Source organism: Convolutriloba macropyga, chromosome 14, assembly GCF_964194025.1.
Source record: "Convolutriloba macropyga chromosome 14, txConMacr16.3, whole genome shotgun sequence".
Lineage (NCBI taxonomy): Eukaryota > Metazoa > Xenacoelomorpha > Acoela > Convolutidae > Convolutriloba > Convolutriloba macropyga.
The window spans coordinates 2,993,340-3,014,756 of record NC_134481.1 but is presented as its reverse complement, the minus strand read 5'-3'; the positions used below and the strand labels follow the sequence as shown (position 1 = coordinate 3,014,756).

Below are 21,417 nucleotides of genomic sequence, written 5' to 3'. Positions count from 1 at the left end.
TAACCTATTTCTTCCTGTGGTAGAAATTTTTACAATTATGCCCCCCCTCCCCCGTGCCTGTAAGCCCATGTACACATTACTATTACCATACGGTTGTTATTGCCATGAGAGGATTTAAAATTCGGAGGCGAAACGGCGTGATACAAACTAAATAAAGTTAAGTAAGTTAAATTTAACATAACTTTACCCTAACTCACCTTAATTGTTTGCCCTAACTTACCCTAGTTTTAAGGTAAATTTCAGGTTTAGTTGAGGTAAAAATTGTGGAATCGTTGAGGTTATGTTAAGGTAATTATTTAAGGTAATTTTAAGGCAAGTTAAAATAAAATTTAATGTAGTGAGGCCTTAACTTTTCAGGTAACGTTCAGGTGAAGTTAGGGTTAGTTAAGATAAGTTAAGGAAAGGCAAATCTACCTTAAGTTAAGTTGAAGTAAGTTGAGGTAAGTTAAGGTGAGTTAGGATGTTTTTAAGGTAAAATTGCCTGAACTTTATATAGTGTGTAATGTTTGTAATCAACTCTTGTTGCAATTACAACATTAGCGTAACTTTAAGCGTTTTGTTACTGAATAGAGTTTTTTCCTGACACTTTTTATATATCAACAGTGGCACGAAACGAATGGTGAAGAAAGTGGCACAATTCATGAGCACTTCCGATGTTCCTGGTTTTCATGGAGCGCTAACATTTTATATCATTTATAATTTATACACCTGTTGTAATGTAACCGAGAGCTGATTCAAAAGTATACTCTTCTATATTAAAAGTAAGCGATAACGAACAAATATTTCACTCTCATTAATCAGTTCTCACTTATAAAGGTTCCAAATTGAAAAAAAAAGACACTAAGCAACATTTTCTTTCCCAGAGTTGAAATCTAAATTGTCAAATTTCTATCCCGTGATATTTATTATCTATTTATTAATGTAGAAAGTCAAGCCAGTGGCTGAAAATGGCCTGACAGTCAAAGGCCAATCAACGGCAAATTAGTTATTCGTTTCAGTTGAATTTTTATTTCGACCTGTCAATTCTGTCAACTTTTTTCCAAACATTCACTTTGAGTCTCAAATTTATGTCTGTTTTGTAAAGCATATTTGCATAATCATGAAAAGAAAATCAAGTTTTTTCAACCAGCTGCGTTGACATTAGTTTGTGATTTGATTTTGGGTAGATAAACAGACAGAAGGGCTTTTTGGCAGTTTTTCTTCCTCTGAACACGCAGCTCTGTCTTGCCCCCGTTTGCCCCGTGACCTTGCTTGACCTGCATGACCTCTACTCTCTCCTTGTCGTGCTTCTCAGAGAAGTCCAACAGTTGGAACTGAAACAGAGGTCATGAGGTCAAATCAGAAACGGGAAAACTAAAAAGAACCCGTCAGCTCGTAATGTGAAATTTATAAATATTGATTTTTCTCTGCAATGTGTAGTTTATAAATCTTTTCGAGGTAATTCAAAATTTATAAATATTTACAAAAATATACTTATACTTTTCACGAGAAGTGCGCTGGCGTAAAATGATGGTTCAAACGAAAAAATCGATTAAATTGTAGAACTGATCAAAAAGTTAAAAATTATTTTAAATAATTATCAATTTAATGATCCACAAAAAAGAGAATCAGGTATGCGCTGCAGTGTCTGATCAGAATTAATTCAATCTGACACCTAATCCTGAAAAACATTTGTTTAGTTTATATGATCAGCAAAATTTGTCAAAACTCAAAAGTTATCGAGAGGCATTATAAACAAAACATCGATGATAATTTGTATCATTGACGTCCGTGGAGTCCTAACCAGTGCCCAACTCAAGTGTATATCAGTACTGATTCAGAGACTGATTGATATCACTTTTTTCTTATGAGACTTGGGCCAATTCTGATTTTACAAATGTCAAACTTGAGTCAACTTGATGATCTGCAAAATTGCAGACAATTCGAACAATCAAAGATATTTTGAATTAATAAACAAGACCGAATTGCAACAACAATTTGACAATGTGTGTTTAATAATGACCAAAGTCAAAATTTCAAATCTTTATAATTGATGACAGTGCAATCGTACAATATATTTTCAAACAATAATTTTGGAATATTGAGCTGATATTCTTTTTGTTACTTAGCAGTAAATTCAGCACTCTCTCTCATTTCAGCGTCTAAGGATGCTATTGCTAATACGCTTATTTTTACACCCTGTGGCTTCTCCCAGACAGCGTCATGTGGATGCCTACTTTGTTACGGGGTTTCGTCAGAATTTTGCCATCTAAGAAACTGCGTGACACTCAAACGGTATCTCATTATCTGGTTAATATTCAAATTATAAGTTCAAATTCAAAAACAGCATGCGCCAACCGCATGACAAAAACTTAAGTTATTAGTACGCTGAGCTGGCTTCAGGAATTTAAGTGAAAGTTTCACCAACAATACATCAACAACTGACTGAAGTTCTTAGCTCAGCCATGTATATTATTCATGTTCAAAACTATTATTGATCAAACCTCCGAATTTATTGGGCGTTAGGACCCTTATTCTAATCTTGCCTTTTTTGTTAAAAGCTGAAAAATAGAAAAGGACAGCTGAGAACAGGCTACTGTTAATGCACTACAGACTAAAAATCTAATGCTGCTCCGCTGTAGTTACACAAAAACAATATAATTCTATTAGGGAGTGGAAGGTACAGCAATGGCCGGCATACACTCCAAATCTGAATCCTATTGAAATATTATGGGCCATTTTGTAGCAGCGATTACCGAAACAGACAGTTTTTTGGGGAAAGTTTGAAAAATGTCAAAAATTTGGGACTCCACATGAAAATTATACAAAGCTTCTGCTAGACGATAAAAAAAGTTAAAGGTGTAATGAGGCTTTATTAGTCAAAAATTTGAAACTCAAAATATTGTATTAATTGATGTAATACTTTCAGGTTTACGTAGCTTTTTGGTGCTATAGTGAATAGGTCAATTCTGCTGATTGCAATCTTCTGCAGAGAATGACAATAGATATAATTCAAAAATCAATGATGAAGACATTGCTAAGTTTTCATATTATGCGGACCAACAAAGTGGCTCGTTTCTACTTTTAGATCCAATCATGAAGGCAAAGCAAGACAAAATTTCATCCTCAGGCTTAAAATAAAGAACATCAAAAGTTTTAATCTTTGTCATCTGCTTGATTTTATTAAAGTATTTAAAAAAGTGGTACGACCAATTAAGCTCTATTTATTATTCAATGTTCTCCTTTGGACAAAAAGGATGAGAGGAAGACCCAGTACTCTAACAAACATTATACTCAAAAGATATCTCCTTTGTTACGACAATAAAGCCAAAACGTAGATTTTATTTTTCTTGTATTACCAGGTAAACTGAACTGACGCTTATTTCAACTGAATACTACTCGCAAATATCAAAGTCCGATATAAACATTAGGAACTTGAGGATAAATTTAATGTTCTGAGCAATTTTTCTTCAAAATTGTGCCTGATGTTTCGAGTGATAATTTTCCACCACCTTTCCCGGGTTTCATATAAATATTGATTTTCCGGATGTCAATGTTTTTTACTAAACCACAATTCAAAAATAAAAGCGTCCTATAAGTCAAGATACAAGTAGGCCACTTGTCTTCTAATTGTTTTCCTAATCCGCAAATTGTATTACGAAAGACTTTCAGGTAATTTTCTGCAATTTCGATTTCTTTTTATTTACATCAATGTTACCACTTGTAATAACCTGTTATGAACAATCCCAAACACAAACATGAAATGAAATAAACAGACTGATTCTCATAAATTTTGTTTGTAATATAAACTGCTAATTTAAAACTATCTGAATATTCAATATCCGTTTTTCGTAAATTTTGGCAGCCAATAAGTGTGACATTAGTAACCATATATCCTCGGTGAAAATCATCAATTATTTGTGAACAAATCTTTGTGTTAGTTTTTGAGCTAGGACAATAGATCCAAAGCAAAAATTGTGATAGTAGAATGAAAATAAATTTATTCAAATTGGTTATTGCCCAATCAGATTTAAACATGCTTAAACCTGATTGGGAATTACGCAATTTGAATAATTTCATTTTTGATCTTTCGTCCCAGTTTTTGCACTTACTTATAATACAGCGTAGACCGTGTTCAGGTCGTGATAATTCCTTTGGTTTTCATAGCTCCATATAAAGTTCCACGGGTCACTAAGGCATGACAGTGGCTTGAATAGATGAAAAGTCTGATTTATTTGCCAAGGAGACATTGTTTAACCTGTTCACTGTTATTAGTTGACAGCATTTGATTTTTAGATGTTTATCATTAGATATTTTTGTGGAATATTAGGACTTTTTTGAGTTTTGAGCTTGAGGATTTTTGGATTTTTACGCGTTTTTATTGTTCTGTTTGTGTTGTAACAAATAATCTCAATAGGGGCAACTCTCATTGACCATTAGTCAAGCAGTACTTTGAACCGAACCGTATAAGATTTTCAGGTGATTTTTTTATGTTTTTTATAACTATCATCTTTCATTTTTATCTTTGAGCCTTACAGCTGTTTGAGCTTTACCCGTGTTTCCTTTCCTTTTGTTAAGGTAATGTTTAGTGCCATTAATGACAGCTCCCTTGGCTCATAAGCCGCGAATAAAAAGCTCCAACTGATATCTCAGCGTCTCAGTTAATTTTTAAGCACTCACTTGTTAAGAAGCTTACAAAATGTTGGATAGTGACAATTTGTTCGATTCTTACATTTTCATATCAAAAACTACAGGCCGCTAAAGCATGCCTACATTACGCGAGGCATGGCCGGATTATTTCATGTAAGCTTGCAAATAACGCTGTTTAATTTCAGTCAATGAGAATAAACATTAACTTTCGATTCACTGTCTCCTTTTTGGTTTTCGATGTAATGTCTGGTCACCATTGTTTTTGTTGTTAAAAAAACGGCACATTACGCGGCCAATGAAGGATTTCTCGAATAATTTTACTCGATGTTGTAACTCTTTTCTATGATATAAATGTCCCATTTCCACAATACTAAGATAGTGTGAATTCGATTAAAATGCTAATTGGGATTCAATCTCAAATGTCCCTCCCGATACTAATTGTGGGTTAAGAAGACAGTTAGCAGTTTTGCCATCACCAATATCACTGTTAACCAGGGCAATCAATTTTTTTAATTTGGTCTTAAGTAATTTAAAATAATACTCGGGCAATAAAGTTTCAGGCTAGTTACAAGCTCAAAATAGTGGAAATGGGTTACATTCATCCATGAATACTAATGACTAAGTGTACTATATTTAGTGGTGAAAATACATATTTTAGCGGTAAATTGTGGTGAATCTTTGTAAGATCACCGCTTAATCTAGTTTACTCTAATTTCACCGCATTCACCGAATTTCACCGCAAAATTACGTACGAAATTTGCGGTGAAAAAACTAACTTTTCACCGCTTATCTTACATATTTTTCCGATTTTTTCTCGACCCGGGATTGACCTTGTAATGCATGTCTTTTTCTTTCGTTGTTGCTACTGTTACCTGAGCAGATGAGACTTTCATGCCCGATTCGTCCTTTCGACCTCTGTACTCCCCTGCGTGACTCTTTGACCTCTGGTTGTGTCTGTGTGTGGCTCTGTTGTGTCTACTACTGTTGCTGTTGTTTTCTTGTTGTTGTCTTTTGTTCACCTGTGCAGCTGTGATGTGATGCAGGTGTTCTCTTAGATTGGATGGCATCATATACCAATGTTCGAATATCTGCCCACTGTTCTGAAGGGCACTGCAAACATACAATCAAATAAAGAAAGGAAAACCCTTAGATCTGAGATCTCTATACTATTTTATCCTTATAATGCAAACAGTCACAAACATACAAACTTACAATCAGATCACGCATAAGAAAACCTAAAGTAATAGGGATTTTCTTTTCCGTTCGTGCCCCCCCCCCCTTACGTTATGCACCCCTGCACCCCGTCCCCCTCCCCCGCCCCCCTCCCCCGCCCCCAGATAGGGAGCAGGTGCTATTAAATAATAAATTCTTGTGTGATAAATATAGCACGGGTGTCCGGTTAATGCGAATAATATGCAGCCACTAAGCTTTGGGGGGGGGGCACAAACGGAAAAGATCTAGTCTAAGAAAATTCCATTTAGGCACTGTTAGTACGTTTCACGCGTACAATGTATTAAGATATGGAAAGTCAAATGTGTCTACAAAAGTGAGTAAATTTACTAGCAAAATTTGGTACCAGTAGACACTACTAATGAGGTTAACTGCTATGTAAAAAAAACTCGCTATTAAGCGTTTTTTCTCAATACCTGTTGATGGCTTGTTTCAAGATGTAGTCCTCCCCTTTTGAGAGGTTGTTGGACCCCGTGATCAAAATCCCTCCCCCGTAAGGCTTCCTCCACAGTCGGGACCCCCCTCCACTGAACTTCCTCCCCCCTCCCCCACTGCAGCACCCCATTGCTTGTTGTTGCGCAGTGATGTTTGTTTGTTCACGGAGGGTGCAAAAGGTAGCCTCGCATCTTGGGGTGGGAACTGAATACATGTTTTAAGATTGGGAGATAAGTTTTCACCAAAACGTCTTTTAATGTAAAAAATAAAACATCCAACTTTATGAAAATAAGGGTGTCTAATATTTTTTTAAATATTATTTATATGTTAAAACACACGCAGCTATGGCTCGGGAAATTTCTGCGCAAATTGAAAGATAATTCGATTATAACAACGAACTTTCTGGTATAGCTCGACCGAAACGAACTTTCAAGAATCTTGCCAAGATTATAGGTTCAGTTGTCTCAGAATTCAAAAAAAACTATTGCATTATGACTTTCAGTTATGTATATGAGCTCTCATGGTTGTTTGTAACTTTATGCAGTTGAAACGGAGATCTCAAAGCAAAAAAAAAACATTGTTCAAAAGTTTTCAATTTTCACTTTATGAAAATGAAACCTACTAACAAAAAAATTTCTTTGAAATTTGAAAACTCAATAATTTTTTAGTAAATTTGTGAATGGAAAATAGAAACAGGCAATGTTTAATCGATGGTAATACAAATAGATGTGACATCAATTATTAACAATGTGAAATGCTCACAGGTAACAATATTGTATTTAGGGTTAAATGTGTTTCTGTTTTATCTCTGCTTGTAACTTGATTACGTAATTCACGCTTGGTAATAAATGCAATCCAGAAAAACTGGAGGCAGTTTACCAGTTGTCTATGATTTATTTGTTTCTCGTGATATGTTTATGGTTTTTTCTTTTTCTTTATGGTCAATTAAGATGTCAAACCACTTTTCTGCAATTTAATGCTGAGAGACATTTTTCTTATAACCAAACCTGAGGATGAGCATATAACGACAATTTCATGCTATTCTAGCCGCAAAAAGCAAAAAGCAAAGACCAAAAACTGGCTTTGATATTTTTACCAAATCGTCTGGCGAGTTTTTTCGATGTATTTTTAATCCATTTCACAAATGGTTGGTTTGATGTAGTGCTAAACTAGGGACTTTCCTATGTTATTTTTTTAAAATTTCTTTTTCATATACGTTGAAAATTGAATTTCTCCGAAAACCAATTATCATTGTTGAAAACTACATAAGGGAAGGAATTTTACAATCAAGTAGTTTTTGTTCCCATCCATCTTGATGGGGGAGGAACTATATACTCAAATGGGTTTTTTTATTCAGTCAAATTTCGTCGATCGATATATTCATCGGAGAGGGTTGTGAGTAGTATCAGTAGAAAGCCCGTCCAGCGTAAATGTGGAATCAAAAACAAATTTTTTGAATTTCGATTTGTGCATGGAGTTATTGAAGTTTCAATTTCTGTTCACATTTTCCGCATTTCTGCTCTATTTTTTGACAATTTTTCTTAAAAAACATCAAAAATTGTTTACAAAAGTGTTAATCGTTTTAATTTTAAAGACAGCAAAGTTGTTGAACAATTTTGCACAAAATTTTTCACAACATTTTGGCTAAGTATTTTTTAAAATTAGCCATAAGTACACACCTAAAAACTGCTGACACGGTCTTCTCAAACTCATAAAATGGCTAATTTTACTTTTGCTTGCAATGGGACTGTTCTGAAATTAAAATTTTCCGATTTTATGCCAATTTAACGCAAAAATTATCAAAAGCTCGTCAATTATTTTTGACATATTGTTGTTTTCCGTTTAAAAATGTATCTCAATAGTAATTGAAGCAATTACCTGTTTCATGAGGACGACAGAAGTATCAAGTATATTTTTCATTCGATAACAGTATTAATTTCCGCAGGTTGCTGTTTAAATTCCTTTTTTTTAAAAAAAACTTCGATTTTTTTGTTTTCTAAATTCAATTATCGGAATGCCTCTTACACCAATACGATTTCATATTTTTGTTCAATGACAAATTTTTTACATGCAAATGACGCCAAATGAACATATATATTTTTTTAAACTCAAATTATGACCTCAAAGTTTTTTCTTAAAATTGTTTTTTTTCTCAATTTGCGTTTTTTAATTTTTGTTAATATGTAGACTCAAAACATAGTCTCGCTAATGACATGCTAAACTGGCAATCTATAGAGATAAAAAAAACCTTTTTGGTTTCCCTATGTACAAGCTTACTGTTTTTTATTTTCAAAAAGATTTGAAGTTTTTGAGCATTTGCAATATTTTTTTATCATATTAATGTCAACTTGTAGCTCAGTACCAGCAGAACGTTTGCATCATTTGTCTGGTGAGTTAAAGTTTTTTGTTCACTGCTTTTAATTTATTCAGAAAAAATTTCTTTTTTTGAGACTAATATTTTTTGTACTTTCGCACATTTACTTTTATTTATTTTTCTTCAATTGTCTTTGTCGTTTGTTACATTTTCACATTAATGACTAAAGAAATTTCACAAAAATGGCATTGAAAGAAGGCGCAAATTACAGAATTTAGGGCTTTCAGTAAACAAATTATGGTTTTGCATTTATTTCCCATTCTTTTGCATTCATTTCCCATTTTTTTTTTGGGTCGTTTGACATAGTCCGAATGATCGCAGGTCTCTGGCTTCCAATATAGGTAGAAATAAAACTATTTAAGTTTTTATGTTCATAGCTAAAAGTTTCAATGAGCTTGTTTAATTTGTGGACTTGTCAATATCTTACCCTTTCGGAAGACAATTAAATCCAAAAAGTGAATGACCGGGGTCGGAATAATATTCGCAAACGCACATTATCGAGCCTCCTTGTTTTCGATCATTCATATGCAGGACGATGTGTTTACCGTAGAGTAAGAGTGTTTCGTCCGTCATTGCAAACAAATGTCCAGGTTTAAGTATTATAATAGATTTTTGGAATGAACATTTACTAAAAGTCTTAAAATTTAAGGTTTCAAATTTTTATGTATTCAACACTTTTTTGCCTGAAACTGTTGTTTTTAATTTTGCTTTTTTATTTTTGCTATTTGGTAGTCTCGCTAATGACATGCCCCATTGGCGTTTTATAGAGCTAAAGGTAAACCTATCTGGTTTTCCTATGTTAACGCCTACTATTTTTCTGATTTTCAAAAATATTGGGTTTCAAAACAAAAAATTTTGAACGTTTTGAGCTTGTGCCATTTTTTTGCCTTATTTCTGACAACTTGCAGCTCAGTACAAGCAGTGTTTTACAAAGAGTTTTTGTAATCACTGATTTTTTCAGAAAAAATTTCTGTTTTTGAGACTAAGAGAGTTTTTTTTGTTTTTTCATTCCTTTTTTTTCCATTTATGTTCACTTGATTTTGTCGTTCCTTACGTTTTCACATTAATGACGAAAAAATATCACAAAAAGGCTCACATTAACAAATCTAGGGACTTTAGTGAATATTTTATGGTTTCCACGGCTGGTTTATGGTTTCCTCGGCTTCCATATTTTATGGTTTCCCGGCGTAATTATCATATATAACATTATTACTACTCGTTTTTGATTTGTTAATCGAACCAATGATTTCAATCAATTACTGAAAAATTTGTTTTTCTTGACATAAGCAAGGCTGATACGTATGTAACACTAACTGCTTCAAATGTATGACATTTAGCCACAAATAAACTAAAATCATAGAATTAACAATTTAAGAAACTTAACAGTGAATGACAAAATAAAAGAAAATGCACTGTTTTGCACTATATAAGAGTTAATAGCCAAACAAAAGGGTTTGATGCCATAGCGATTGAGGGTTGCTTGAATAGCTTAGATTTTAACCGAACAATTTGCTATAATCTCAGGTTGCTCATGATTTTCCTTCCCAAACTCGGACGGGGTAGTGGGTAGGAACATTTTCGGTCCCAGCTTGTAAATTATTCTGATTTGACCATTTTTGAGTTTCGGCAAAATTCCAAGTTTTAGAGATGTATTTTCATTTTCGGTCTAAAGATTCATGCGTCTATTCAATTGTGGCGCCAACATTTCCGGCACTGTTTTCGATTTCCGAAACACCAACAAAGAATAATGGCACTAATTTTATGAGTGGCCTGCTGAATTCGCCATCGGCCATTTTGAATTTCGCTGATTGTATGACGCCATGTTTGCCTCAATAGACTTGCTGGACTCGTCCCATTTTCTACTCACATCGCTTCACGTAATGATCTACCATCTAAACAAGTTCTTCTTCTTTCAGGTTTCCCAAACCCTCTTTTGACCACTTCGACCTCTGGTTCCATTGTGAAATATATTCACAGTTCTCTTTTTGCAGATCCTGTCGGCATATGTTGGAGCCGTTTTGAAGGCTTGTCTCAGATCATGCTATCTCATTTCAACAGGAAATGATTAGGTGTTAAGATTGTCAAAATTTTGGGTCGTCAGTTGCTGCTCTCAGGGGTCTTGCGTTGAGAGCTTGCGCTGCAAAACACATTGTTGTACTGAGCAAACCGTCGGTGAGGCTTCAGTGGTTGTAGATTGCGATCATTACTTTATTACAAATTGGAACCAGTCATTCCCATATTCCATCAAAGTGTGGCGCTCCAGGAGGGTTGAACTTCCAAACAATCTTTTTCTCAGCTACTTAGCTAAGTCAATTTCAAAGTCACTTTCTCCCATTCGTCCATGAGTGTCTTCGATTCTTTGCTGCTCCAATGAAATCTCTGCCGTTGTTGCTGATGATTGTACTTAAGTAGCCACTTTTTGCAATGAATCTTGTCACAGCAGCTAGACATGACTCGGTGTCCAATAACTGTTAAATTTTGAGGTGTATTGCTCTTGTTGTTGAACAAGTGAAAAGGCAGCGTCGTTTTTTTGTGGTACGTCGGAAGAATTTCATTCTGATGGGTTCAAAGTAGTCGACACTACTATGTTTGAGTGGGAACACATGCTCATCAAGTTGCTTTCGCGGTAAGTCTGCCATCGGCGGATGAATTGGGTTGGAGTTCCTGTGTCTCCATTTGATACCTCTCGAATTTAACTTTCGTAATGCAATTCGCAATCAAATAATTCAAAAATCTTGTTGAAGAACCTTCCACACACACTGTCCCTTCGTTTAGAGTATTGCAGTGCGCTCTTTTTAACAGAATTTTTATGACTGGATGTTTTTATGTCAATAGTATTGGCTACTTGGCGGTGTAATCAGTCAAACTTTCACTCGAATTGATCTATCCTCTTCTATTAATTGCGACAATTTAGCAATTTTCAAAAACGTTGAGTCTTTTTGTGATACTTGCTATCGACTTTGAAACACTCGGGAAGATTTGGTTTGAACAAATTGAAACAATAGCTCTGCTTGGTGGTTCTCATATGTTTTGGACGTCCCTTCTCCTGCCTCTTAAACCTCATGCAGTGGGCGATAAAGTTTTTGAATCTATTGAACTTGTTTTGGTGGATGTTGTCAAATGGTTGCTCAGCTTTTGTTTCTGTCGCTACAGCATTGATAGTTTGCTTAGCTTCAATTTTGTTCACTTGGCACCACGATTTTGGCCATTTTTCTTCATCCTTCTGGAGCCATGCCGGCCCGTTTAATCACACGATTACCTTGAGTCCATCGATGTTCGATGAACCCTCCTCTTGTAGTGATAATGAACACAATTTATCACGGCATCGTCAGTATTGCAAAATGCTGGGATACGATTTCTGTCGATTTCTGTAAACATTTACTCCTCTGAGTGCAAGATCTGCTTTTGAATGAAAGAATCTCTTTCGAAGATGTTGGGCTGGCAATGAATATAAAGTTGAGCCTTTGTTGTTTCTCAGGAGACCTCATCTGCTATTATGGGACTCTTGTGTGAGGTGTGCCTAAACAATATGTTTCAGTTTCCTCCGTATTGTTTCTAAATTGTTTTTTAAGGCACAAATATAATTCTTACCGCTTCGTTTTTGACAGTCTGTTCAATTTCTGATCATGGCGCAGTTGACGTGGTTCTTCAACCCAAAGAGTCTCATTCATCAGAACGGGTGATGTGACAGTTCCGGAGATGAGTGAGTAGAACATCTGCTTATCGATTACCGAATTTTGATTCCCTTCTAGCTGAGCCTTTTTCTGCGTCGAACCAATGCGTTCTTCAGTGGAATTCAAGGCTTGTCAAGTTCCTTATTTGCTTCACTGAGAGTTTCTAGAAGTTTCTTGTGCCTTCTTGATAGTTTTTCTGCCTTGTTTGGTAAACACAGTTTGTTCTAGCTGTATTTTCGTGTCTTATTTTTGAATGTGAAAAGCATCCTCAATTTCCAAGTCTTTTGAATTCTCCTGAAGTTGCCTCTGATTATGATCTGGGGTTAGCTTGGACCACATCACGGCTGAAAATTGGAACTACTGGAGTTCGTCATTTCTCTTGCTGCACTTGTACGCTGTCGCATCTTTTAAGGGGTTCCTTCGTCATATTTTCTACCCAGTGGTTGACATTGGAAAGTTCATTAACTCATACTCCTTCACTTTTTGATCAATGATTTTCTGAAGCTTTACAATTTCTTTCTCTGATTTTTGAATTGATGCAAACATTCTGTCAATTTTTCGACAAACTTTAAAATTTGGCTTTTTGTGAGCTTTTCTGTGTTTTCCTTCATAATTGAAACATTATTCTCTTTTTTCATTCACACTACCGAGTTAAATTTGAACAGTGGATGTTTTTCCCTCTATTTATGCAGACAAGTGAGCCATTTGACAGTTTCTCTAATGCCGATCTGATTGAATTGTATTTTTCATTGTTTCTCTCAATGTTGTCGTTTTCGATTCTAAATTGTCAGTAGAAATTGCTGTAATGTAGTATTCCTCCTGCTTCCATTGATGTTCACGTAAATCAACTTGTTTCTGGCTGACTGTTGCCAATTCCAATTCCTGACGAAATCGTTCAGTTACTAGCTGTAACATCATGTTATTAACAGTCATCAATTTTTTTTGCGTTGTGGTCACCCATGTGTGACAATGCAGGTGCTTGAACGCTCATGTCTTATCCACACTATTTCGTTAGCTCACTGCTTGAGCTCACTGCTTTGAGTCTGGTCTAGATTGTCCAAATCAGCGCTCGTTTTGTTGTCGCCCAGGTCTTGTTTTCCGGGTTGATCAACCAATTCGAATCAAAGGTTCGTTAATATCTATCGTATCGTTGTTGTTGCCCGTTTACTGCTGGTGTTATCCAAGTCTGTGGACCAATTGTTGCGACTGCTTAAGAATCTCAGTGGAACTCAGTCTTCACGGCCTGTTGTTCGAGATTTACGCCCGTCTTGTTCTTCACTCAGTCTCAATTGGCAAACAATCCCATCGAGTAATTATTCGCTCGGTTAACTTAGAGGGCTGTAACGTTAATTTTGATTGAAATTAAGACTATCATTAGTAACAAACTATGTTTATTCTTGTGCTGAAATTTGTAAAGGGTCAGCCAATTGCTAGTATTGTTGCTGCTTTTTGGTCCAGAAAATTCAACTAACTTAGAACTCAGAGGATCTTAAGATCTAGCAAGACTTAGCAAGAAAAAAAGTTGATGAGGAATCAATTTATAGTCTAATTATAATCTATAGTCTATTTTTTTAAGATAGCCTGCCGTTTAGGATTTTTGTGATATAGGGTTTTTGTCCATAATTGGGTTTTTTTGTCCAAATCTCATCGCTCCTCTGAAACAGCCTTATCTAATTGGTTTAATGGTGTTAGTTTGAAGCAATTTTTTATACATACACCAATTACTTTGAGATAAACGGAAATTTTTGAAAGTTTGTGAAAATCGGAAGACATTTAAATTCATAACGTAGATGAGTGGGATCGAATATTATTTGAAAACGCACATTACCAAAACTCTTTATTTCCGATTAGACTTTTGTGCAGATCGCTATGTTTCCCGTAGAGTAGGAGTATCTCTCCAATCATTGGAAAGAATGACGAGCGTTATGTATTATAATAGATTTTTGGAATGTCCATTTCCTAAACGCTTTTTGAATTTCAAGGGTTTTGAAAAGCTTTGCTCTGATTTTGGCTAATTTTTGCCAGTTTAGACTGTTTTTGAGTATTTCAAAAAGTTCAAAGCAATTTGTTTACACATGATATTATATAGGCCAGATAGTTGCAATTGTCTTTTTTCCATTAAAGGTTGTGAGGAAAAAATTTTTTTCTGCTTTTTTTTGTTTTTTTTCTGATTTTTTTATTTGGACGCACTTGCAATGGAAGCACAATTTGTGTTGATACGTCTGTTGACTCGGCCAAATATAAACAAGTCGCGGAAGAACTTGAGAAATTATTAGTCGACTTTACCTGGCTCTTAACTGCCATTAACATCAAAACTTGCTTGACAATTGTTTTAAACTTTTAGCAAGATGTATTGTTTCAACTGATTTTTCATTGTGCAAAGCAATATATCACTGTATCAATTTATCATCAATAAAAAACAACAAATTGCTAATGCGTTAGCATTTTTTGCCTGAAACTTCTCTGTTTCTCTTCTTTAACTCATCTTTAACAAAAAATTTTCGTCTTTCTTTATCATTATTTTGCAGGAGAAACCTTTTTACGGCACACAAGTGACCCATTCTATCAACAAACTGCATCTGACTTAGTTATGAGGGGTAAGAATTTTGTCGATCTCTGGCGTCCGGTTGCACCACCACCATCACACATATTCAAAACTAACTGAAGGCGGAGCACCCGTGCATCAACAATTTAATTTAATTCTCTGTTTTTAACTTGGAATCATACTTTTTCTGTCAACCTTCCTTTTGAGACCTTTAAAAATTTTACGTTGATGAAAGAAATATGAAATGATCAGACTTCTGCTACTGATCCAAACTGCAAAATACTCCCCCCAGACACCCCCCCCCCCCCCCCCCCCCCCCCACCCCATCATACTCAATTATAAATTCGTTTCAAAACGGCAATTGAAAAAGTTATACCGTTTTGGCAGGAAATGCATCGGTGATGTTCGTTTTGACCTCTACCATGACACTGATCTAGCACATTATTGACCAATTGACCTTGAACGAATTCTTCTTGAGGCATGTTTGAGTTGCCCTCTAGTGACCTCCCGTGTAGATGGAGCTCTGACGTCAGCACCTCTTTGTCTCCTGTCTCCACTTTGTTCACACAGTGCACACCCCCTTTGTCCTCTGAGGCACTCCAGGGCTTTCTAAGAGAAACTGTCAAATTAAACTTAACCCTAGTTTTACTGGATTTTTTGTTCTGCAAGATCTGGTATTTTTGCAAGCCAAAAAAAATATTTCACCGCATTTCACCGCGTTTCTTACGAAAACTCACCGGGAAATTCACCGCATTTCTTGTAAAAATCCACCGGAAATTTCACCGCATTTCATATAAAACTTCACCGCATTGGCGTTTGTGGCAAATTAATGTAAGAAATGAGGTGAATGCGATGAATGCGGTTAAAATAAATATTTCACCGCGATTCACCTCATTCACCGCAAAAAGATTTAAAAAATATGCGCTGAAATTTTTTTCACCGCGTTTCACCGCATTCCTTACGAAAAATCACCACAAAACCTCGACCCGGGCTTTAGAAAAAAAGCATTGTCTTATAAGACTTACACTACATAAATCAGCTGATATATTAGGTATGCGAAACGCTCATATCGTAATTTTTTGTGTTTAAAAACGATCAAAATCAGTTCTAGTGGCCAAAAATTATTCTTTGCAAAAGACCAAATGATGTAATTGTTTGTTTCCGTTAAAATAAAGATTATTAAAAACTCATAGATCAAATCTGATGTTTTTCTAAGACAAAATTTCAACCATGTTCTCCTCGGATGTGTTAGTCCTTCCCATGAAAAAAAACAATAATAAAACCTAACAATCAGAGTGGCCAGAAATTTTCCATATAACCTGGTCATAGTTCTCTCCCGGAACTGGATCAGAGAAGTACCAGGTCTGCTAAAATCTTCAGGTAGCAATTGAGTCAATTTCTGCTGTTGATAGGCGAGATGTGATTTAAATGTTGAGTTGTTTTGGTTGTTGTTTTTGTTTTGAGTTATTCTCTGAAGAGCGGAGAAACTGCGAGGCTTGTTGTTGTTGTTTTTGTTGTTTTGATGATGTTTGTGTGATGGAGAGGACGCTGATGTTGGTTTCCAGTTGTCTGGACCAAGAAACATTTCTAAAAAACCAAAGATTGCAAATTGAAATTGTATCCCTTTTGCTTTGCTGCCTATAACTAGCCGGAATACTCTAAAAAGACCACTGAGAATAATCTAATTGAACTCAACTTGATTTCTTCGAAATGAACTGAAGTAAGATATTCGACCCCACTTGTGGGGGAGGGAGGAACTATATACACAAATGGGTTTTTTATTCAGACAATTTTGACAGATCGATATAAACATCGTAGAGAGATGTGAGTGGTATTATTAAAAAGCCCCTCCAGCGTAAAATATGGGATTAAAAAGATTTTTCTTTCAATTTCCTTTTCTAGAGCGAGTTACCGTGTTTAAAAATTTTGTGAATATTAGACCGATTTGCGTTGTTTTTATTACATTTTTCCAAAATTTTAGCCTAAAATTTCGTCAGTTTTGCTAAAATCTATGAAAATTGTTAATAATAGTACTGCTGATTACATTGCAACGGACAAATAAAGTATATTTGGTTATTTTGAATTAATTTTTTGGCTTAAATTTTGTCAAAATAATTCAAAATGCAGCCTATTTCGTCAATATTTGACCGATATAAGCTTCTTTAGTCCACTTTGATTGAATTAGCTGGAAATACACACCCCAAAACAACTTGCACAATCTTTGTTGACAAAAAAAGGAGCTTATCTTACCTCCACTTCCAATGAGAGTAGTCTGGATTTAAAGTTTTGCCGTTTCTTGCTCACTTCACTCTATGATAATCAAAAACGCAGCATTTTTTACTGCTTTAACTAACAAGTTATCTACATCTATAACATTCAAAATAATTGGGTTTTCCTTATCGACTAACAGCAATAGCAAGGCTGATTTTGGTCCAATCTTGGACTGTTACAATCGAAAAATTAATCGGATATTAAACAGTTGTTATTTTTCAAGAAACCTGAGGATCTGTTCTGTTTCGCCCCCCCCCCCCCCCAGCTTAGCCTGCATAATTTTTTATGACCCCCAAGCGCACGTGCTTTGGGGTCATAAAAAATTTCCTTACAAAGTAACGTGCTATATAACAACATATAATTTGTAACTGGGGGGTCATAAAAAACACTGGCCGGCCGAAACAGAATGGATACAAAATTGATCTCTTTTATGTTAAAAAAACAGAATAATTAATGTAAAATCTGAGTGTTGATAGGTCGAATTGGCTTCCTAAGCAGTTCCTATTTAATGTATTCACTTCGTTTACTCGAGCATTTATGGTCGTTTCGAATTGTAAAAATGTTTGATTTTTAAATAAACAATAGCTGATTGAAATTTGCTACTATTTTTCTCCTAATTTGTAGCTTAGTTTCAACAAAGGAAGAAAATTTCTTCTTCTTTTGTCTTTCTACCGACGGTTCTACTCATTAAGTTATGGTTTTTGGCTTCGATACTACTAGATTTTACAATTTTTTTTGCTTTTTAGGCGTTAGCCCATTTGTAACGTTTTTTCTCGTTTTGCCACATTATAGCATTAATGAAAGTTCACGTATTACTTCATTGGCGTTCAAAATAAGGAACAATTGAACAAATAGAATTTTTTGAAGGCATAAATAATGGTTTTAGCGGCTTCAGCATCTCTTTCTCGAAGAATGTGATTGACTTTTTTACATTTGTATTTATCTGTCGTTTTTACTCTGTCTTTTTAGTCGTTTGAATTTTCCTGGATAGGGACAGATCTCATTGGTGCTTTGCAGGAAGAAATAAGCCTGTATTCTGATTTAAGTAGATAGCTGCTGGATTAATGACTTTGAAAACATCCGAAGTAAAAAAACACGTAACTTCGCGTTTTTGTTTTTTTTTCCTCTTTTTTTCATTAGTCTCGTTAATTACAGGTCAGATATGACTTTATTGATGTCGAGGAAAACTGCAAATGTAAAAAACGTAAAAAAATTGTAATGAATTCACCTGCTTCGACATGGAATCTCGCAAAAAAATTTAAACTAGTTTTTGATATTTTTCTATATCTGTATATTTGGCGTTCTTGTTGTAGACGTAAGACATAATCGGATGTGATCTTAAACATGTTGTTTGTTTTCAATTACTGTCTAATGGTTTTCATTGTTTGGAATTAATTGTTTTTTGTTTAGAAATTTAAGCCCATTTTTTTCAACTTTGCTGTTTTTTTGTTCCCTCTGTCTAATTGTTCTAATTGTGGGTGGTCCCAAATCATGAAGCCGTCATATAGATAAACTGTAAAATGGTACTGTTATGTACATATATAATTGTTAATTATTACAGTTTTCGACAAATGGAATGAGAATGTGGAAAAAGTGGATGGTCGACTTCACACATTTTACAAAAACTGAGTGAGCAAACAAAAAATTATATTAACGTTTAGCTCGGCAGTTTCGTTTTTTATTGATGAAGTGCAAAACTACTTATATATTATTCAAAGAGAAAAAAGAACTTGAATGCTTTTTTTCGTTCAGTCAATTTCAGCCGATCGATTTACTCATCGTAGAGAAATGTGAGTGGGCATCATAAAAAAGCCCGTCCAGCGTAGAAATAAAAAAAAGATATTTTGTATTTCGCTTTTTTTTTGGAGAGTTATCAGGATTTAAAATTTTGTGTGAACACGGGATATTGGGCATGATTTTGTTCGTTTTTATGAATTTTCGTTCAAATTAAGATTTTTCCCATTAAAATAATAATTCAAAATTACATTTTACGCTTCAAAATTAAACAATTTTCTTGTGTTCCTAATAGACGAAAAGTTGCCATCAGAAAAGTTTACGACTCTCAAAATTGACCAAAAACTAATTCTTGAAAAATTACGTGGATGGCGACAACTTCATCTATATTGACTATTTCTGGTCCTGCCAGGGGTGAGAAATATGGACCGCATGATCCAAAAAGTCGTTGCCAATGAACAGATATTCCAGTAATAAAAACAGTAAAAAGTAAAAAAAAATTAGTAGGGTCTAAAATCACAAACCTGGTAACTCGACGGATCTGGAGGGCGATTTGTTGTTTGTTTTGGTACGACTAAACCCTAATGTTGTTTTGTTCCTGAACAGCCCCCCATTACCCCCTCCTCCTCCATTTGAGTGAGAACAAACGTGGTTAGGGTGGTTGCTGTTTTGTAATTGGCTGAAAATAAGGAGCTCTTTGGCGTGGCTGACGTAATCAAGACTTTCGAAGGCTTTTTGGTAAGATGAGGCGAATTCTCCGCCCTCTAAAAGATGGTCAGTCGCAGGGGGTAGTTGTTGTTGTTTTCGATTAGCAAACATCTTTGTTTGTTTATTTTGAGCGATCAAATGCTTTCTGTTCCTTGTTTTGTTGAACGTGTGAAAAACTATCACTTTCTGGTAACAACACTGTGGTAATAATTATCACAGCTGGTTCAAGTTAACAAGGGGAAAATAATGTTTACAATATAACTTTTGAAAAAGTTTTGCAAATTAAGGTTACAATTTACTTGTTCTGTTGTAACCGGTCTTTTGAACTGGTTAATGTTTTTTTGTTGCTCTAATGATATATTGAATAAGAATTTTGGTTCAAACTTTAGTCTTGTAACACCATAGTAGCAAGTAGTTGTTGAGTACTGTCAAAATTGGACTGTCAAGATGTCGGTTGAAGTATTTCAAGTGTTGTTTTACTGATAAACTGATAGTCGATAATTCTAATAAATTTTCATAATGGTATAAATTTGTAATTGTAAATAAATTTTCATAATTTTAGTCGTCAATACTTGGACTTTTAAAAGACGACTGGTGAGAAAATAGTTCACGATATAGATAGTGTAATAGAGGCCTGGAAAAGGAATAAAAACTTTTGATCTTATATACGATTTTATAGTAGTTGACAGAGTTCAATCCCCGTTGCCTCCGTAAAGCTGTACCTGATAGGCTCAGCTCTCACTAAACCATAGCTTCAATTTGTCAATAGCCGGACCAATCCATGCTACATTAATGGTACCACGCGAAAGTTAATATTATTATAAAGTGCTTCTAACCCGCAATTGATTAAGAATTTCAAGAGACACTGACTTATTTTAATCTTTATAAGAGACACGAATTAAAAAAGCAAATCAACAAGTATATAACCAGAGTATAAATGAATGTGGAAAAAACCAAAAATAACTGCAGACATAGGATTTGGGGAAATAAAAACAGATATTATTCTTTGACCTTTTCTTCTAATTGTGATGAAGTGACAGCCGAACCTTAGATTTGACTTTAAGAATTCAATACACGTTTTGAATCAATGTATGAAAGTATACTATTTCTCCGATTAAAAAACAGTGCAATGTCGATTCAATTGTTAGAGAGATCTTAAGAGCAAAGCGTCTCTTTACAATGAGATCAGTAGAGTGTGAAAAACAGCCTCCACCTTTTTTTGATCAAATTCAAATTAACACAGACTTAAGTGATATCTTTTCCATTAATCTACACTAAACATAATCTCCACAAAATAATTTAATGCACTCAGTTTTGACCACAAAAATATTTGCAGACTTTTGTTTTCAAAAATTACAGTTGCACTAGATTGGTCAGATCGAATTGAATTAATTTACGGCAAAAAAAACGCAGAAAACCGTTGAACATTATTGAATTAGAACCCGCACGAAGTTACAGCTCATAGTAAAAAAAAGCTTTTCAAGTTTTTTTAATTAAAATTTAACCACTACAGAACTGAACACTGTTATTTAAATCTAATTGTCAGTTTTGATTTTTTTCTTTCATTTATAATTGCAACCAAGACCAATTCTGTCCCAATTTGACAACACATTTCAAAAACTGTCTATATTTTTGCGAAAAATGATCGTTTTTGACCACTCTCGATCTGTAATTTTAGAAAACGACTGTTTTGGGCTATTTTTTTAGGTTTGAAAAACTTATTTAAATTTATTGAATAGTGTGTTTTCAGTTTTTGATGAAACCAGGGACAGCCGTGGTGGTCCCTTTATGTTGATTCTTGGAGCAAGTTCATTGCA

At 34.8% G+C, this 21,417-nt stretch overlaps 1 protein-coding gene across 1 annotated transcript; it reads right to left on the bottom strand.

The window, feature by feature from the left end:
- Window positions 1-899: 899 nt before the first annotated feature.
- LOC142353379 (uncharacterized) lies at window positions 900-20,229 on the bottom strand. The gene is made up of 6 exons (XM_075405610.1): window positions 19,417-20,229; window positions 16,207-16,474; window positions 15,264-15,496; window positions 6,276-6,498; window positions 5,502-5,739; window positions 900-1,313 (listed from the first exon to the last, which is right to left on the bottom strand). Exons 1-6 carry the CDS (start codon window positions 19,709-19,711, stop codon window positions 1,122-1,124), a joined length of 1,449 nt encoding a protein of 482 aa, XP_075261725.1. The 5' UTR covers window positions 19,712-20,229; the 3' UTR covers window positions 900-1,121.
- Window positions 20,230-21,417: the final 1,188 nt, after the last annotated feature.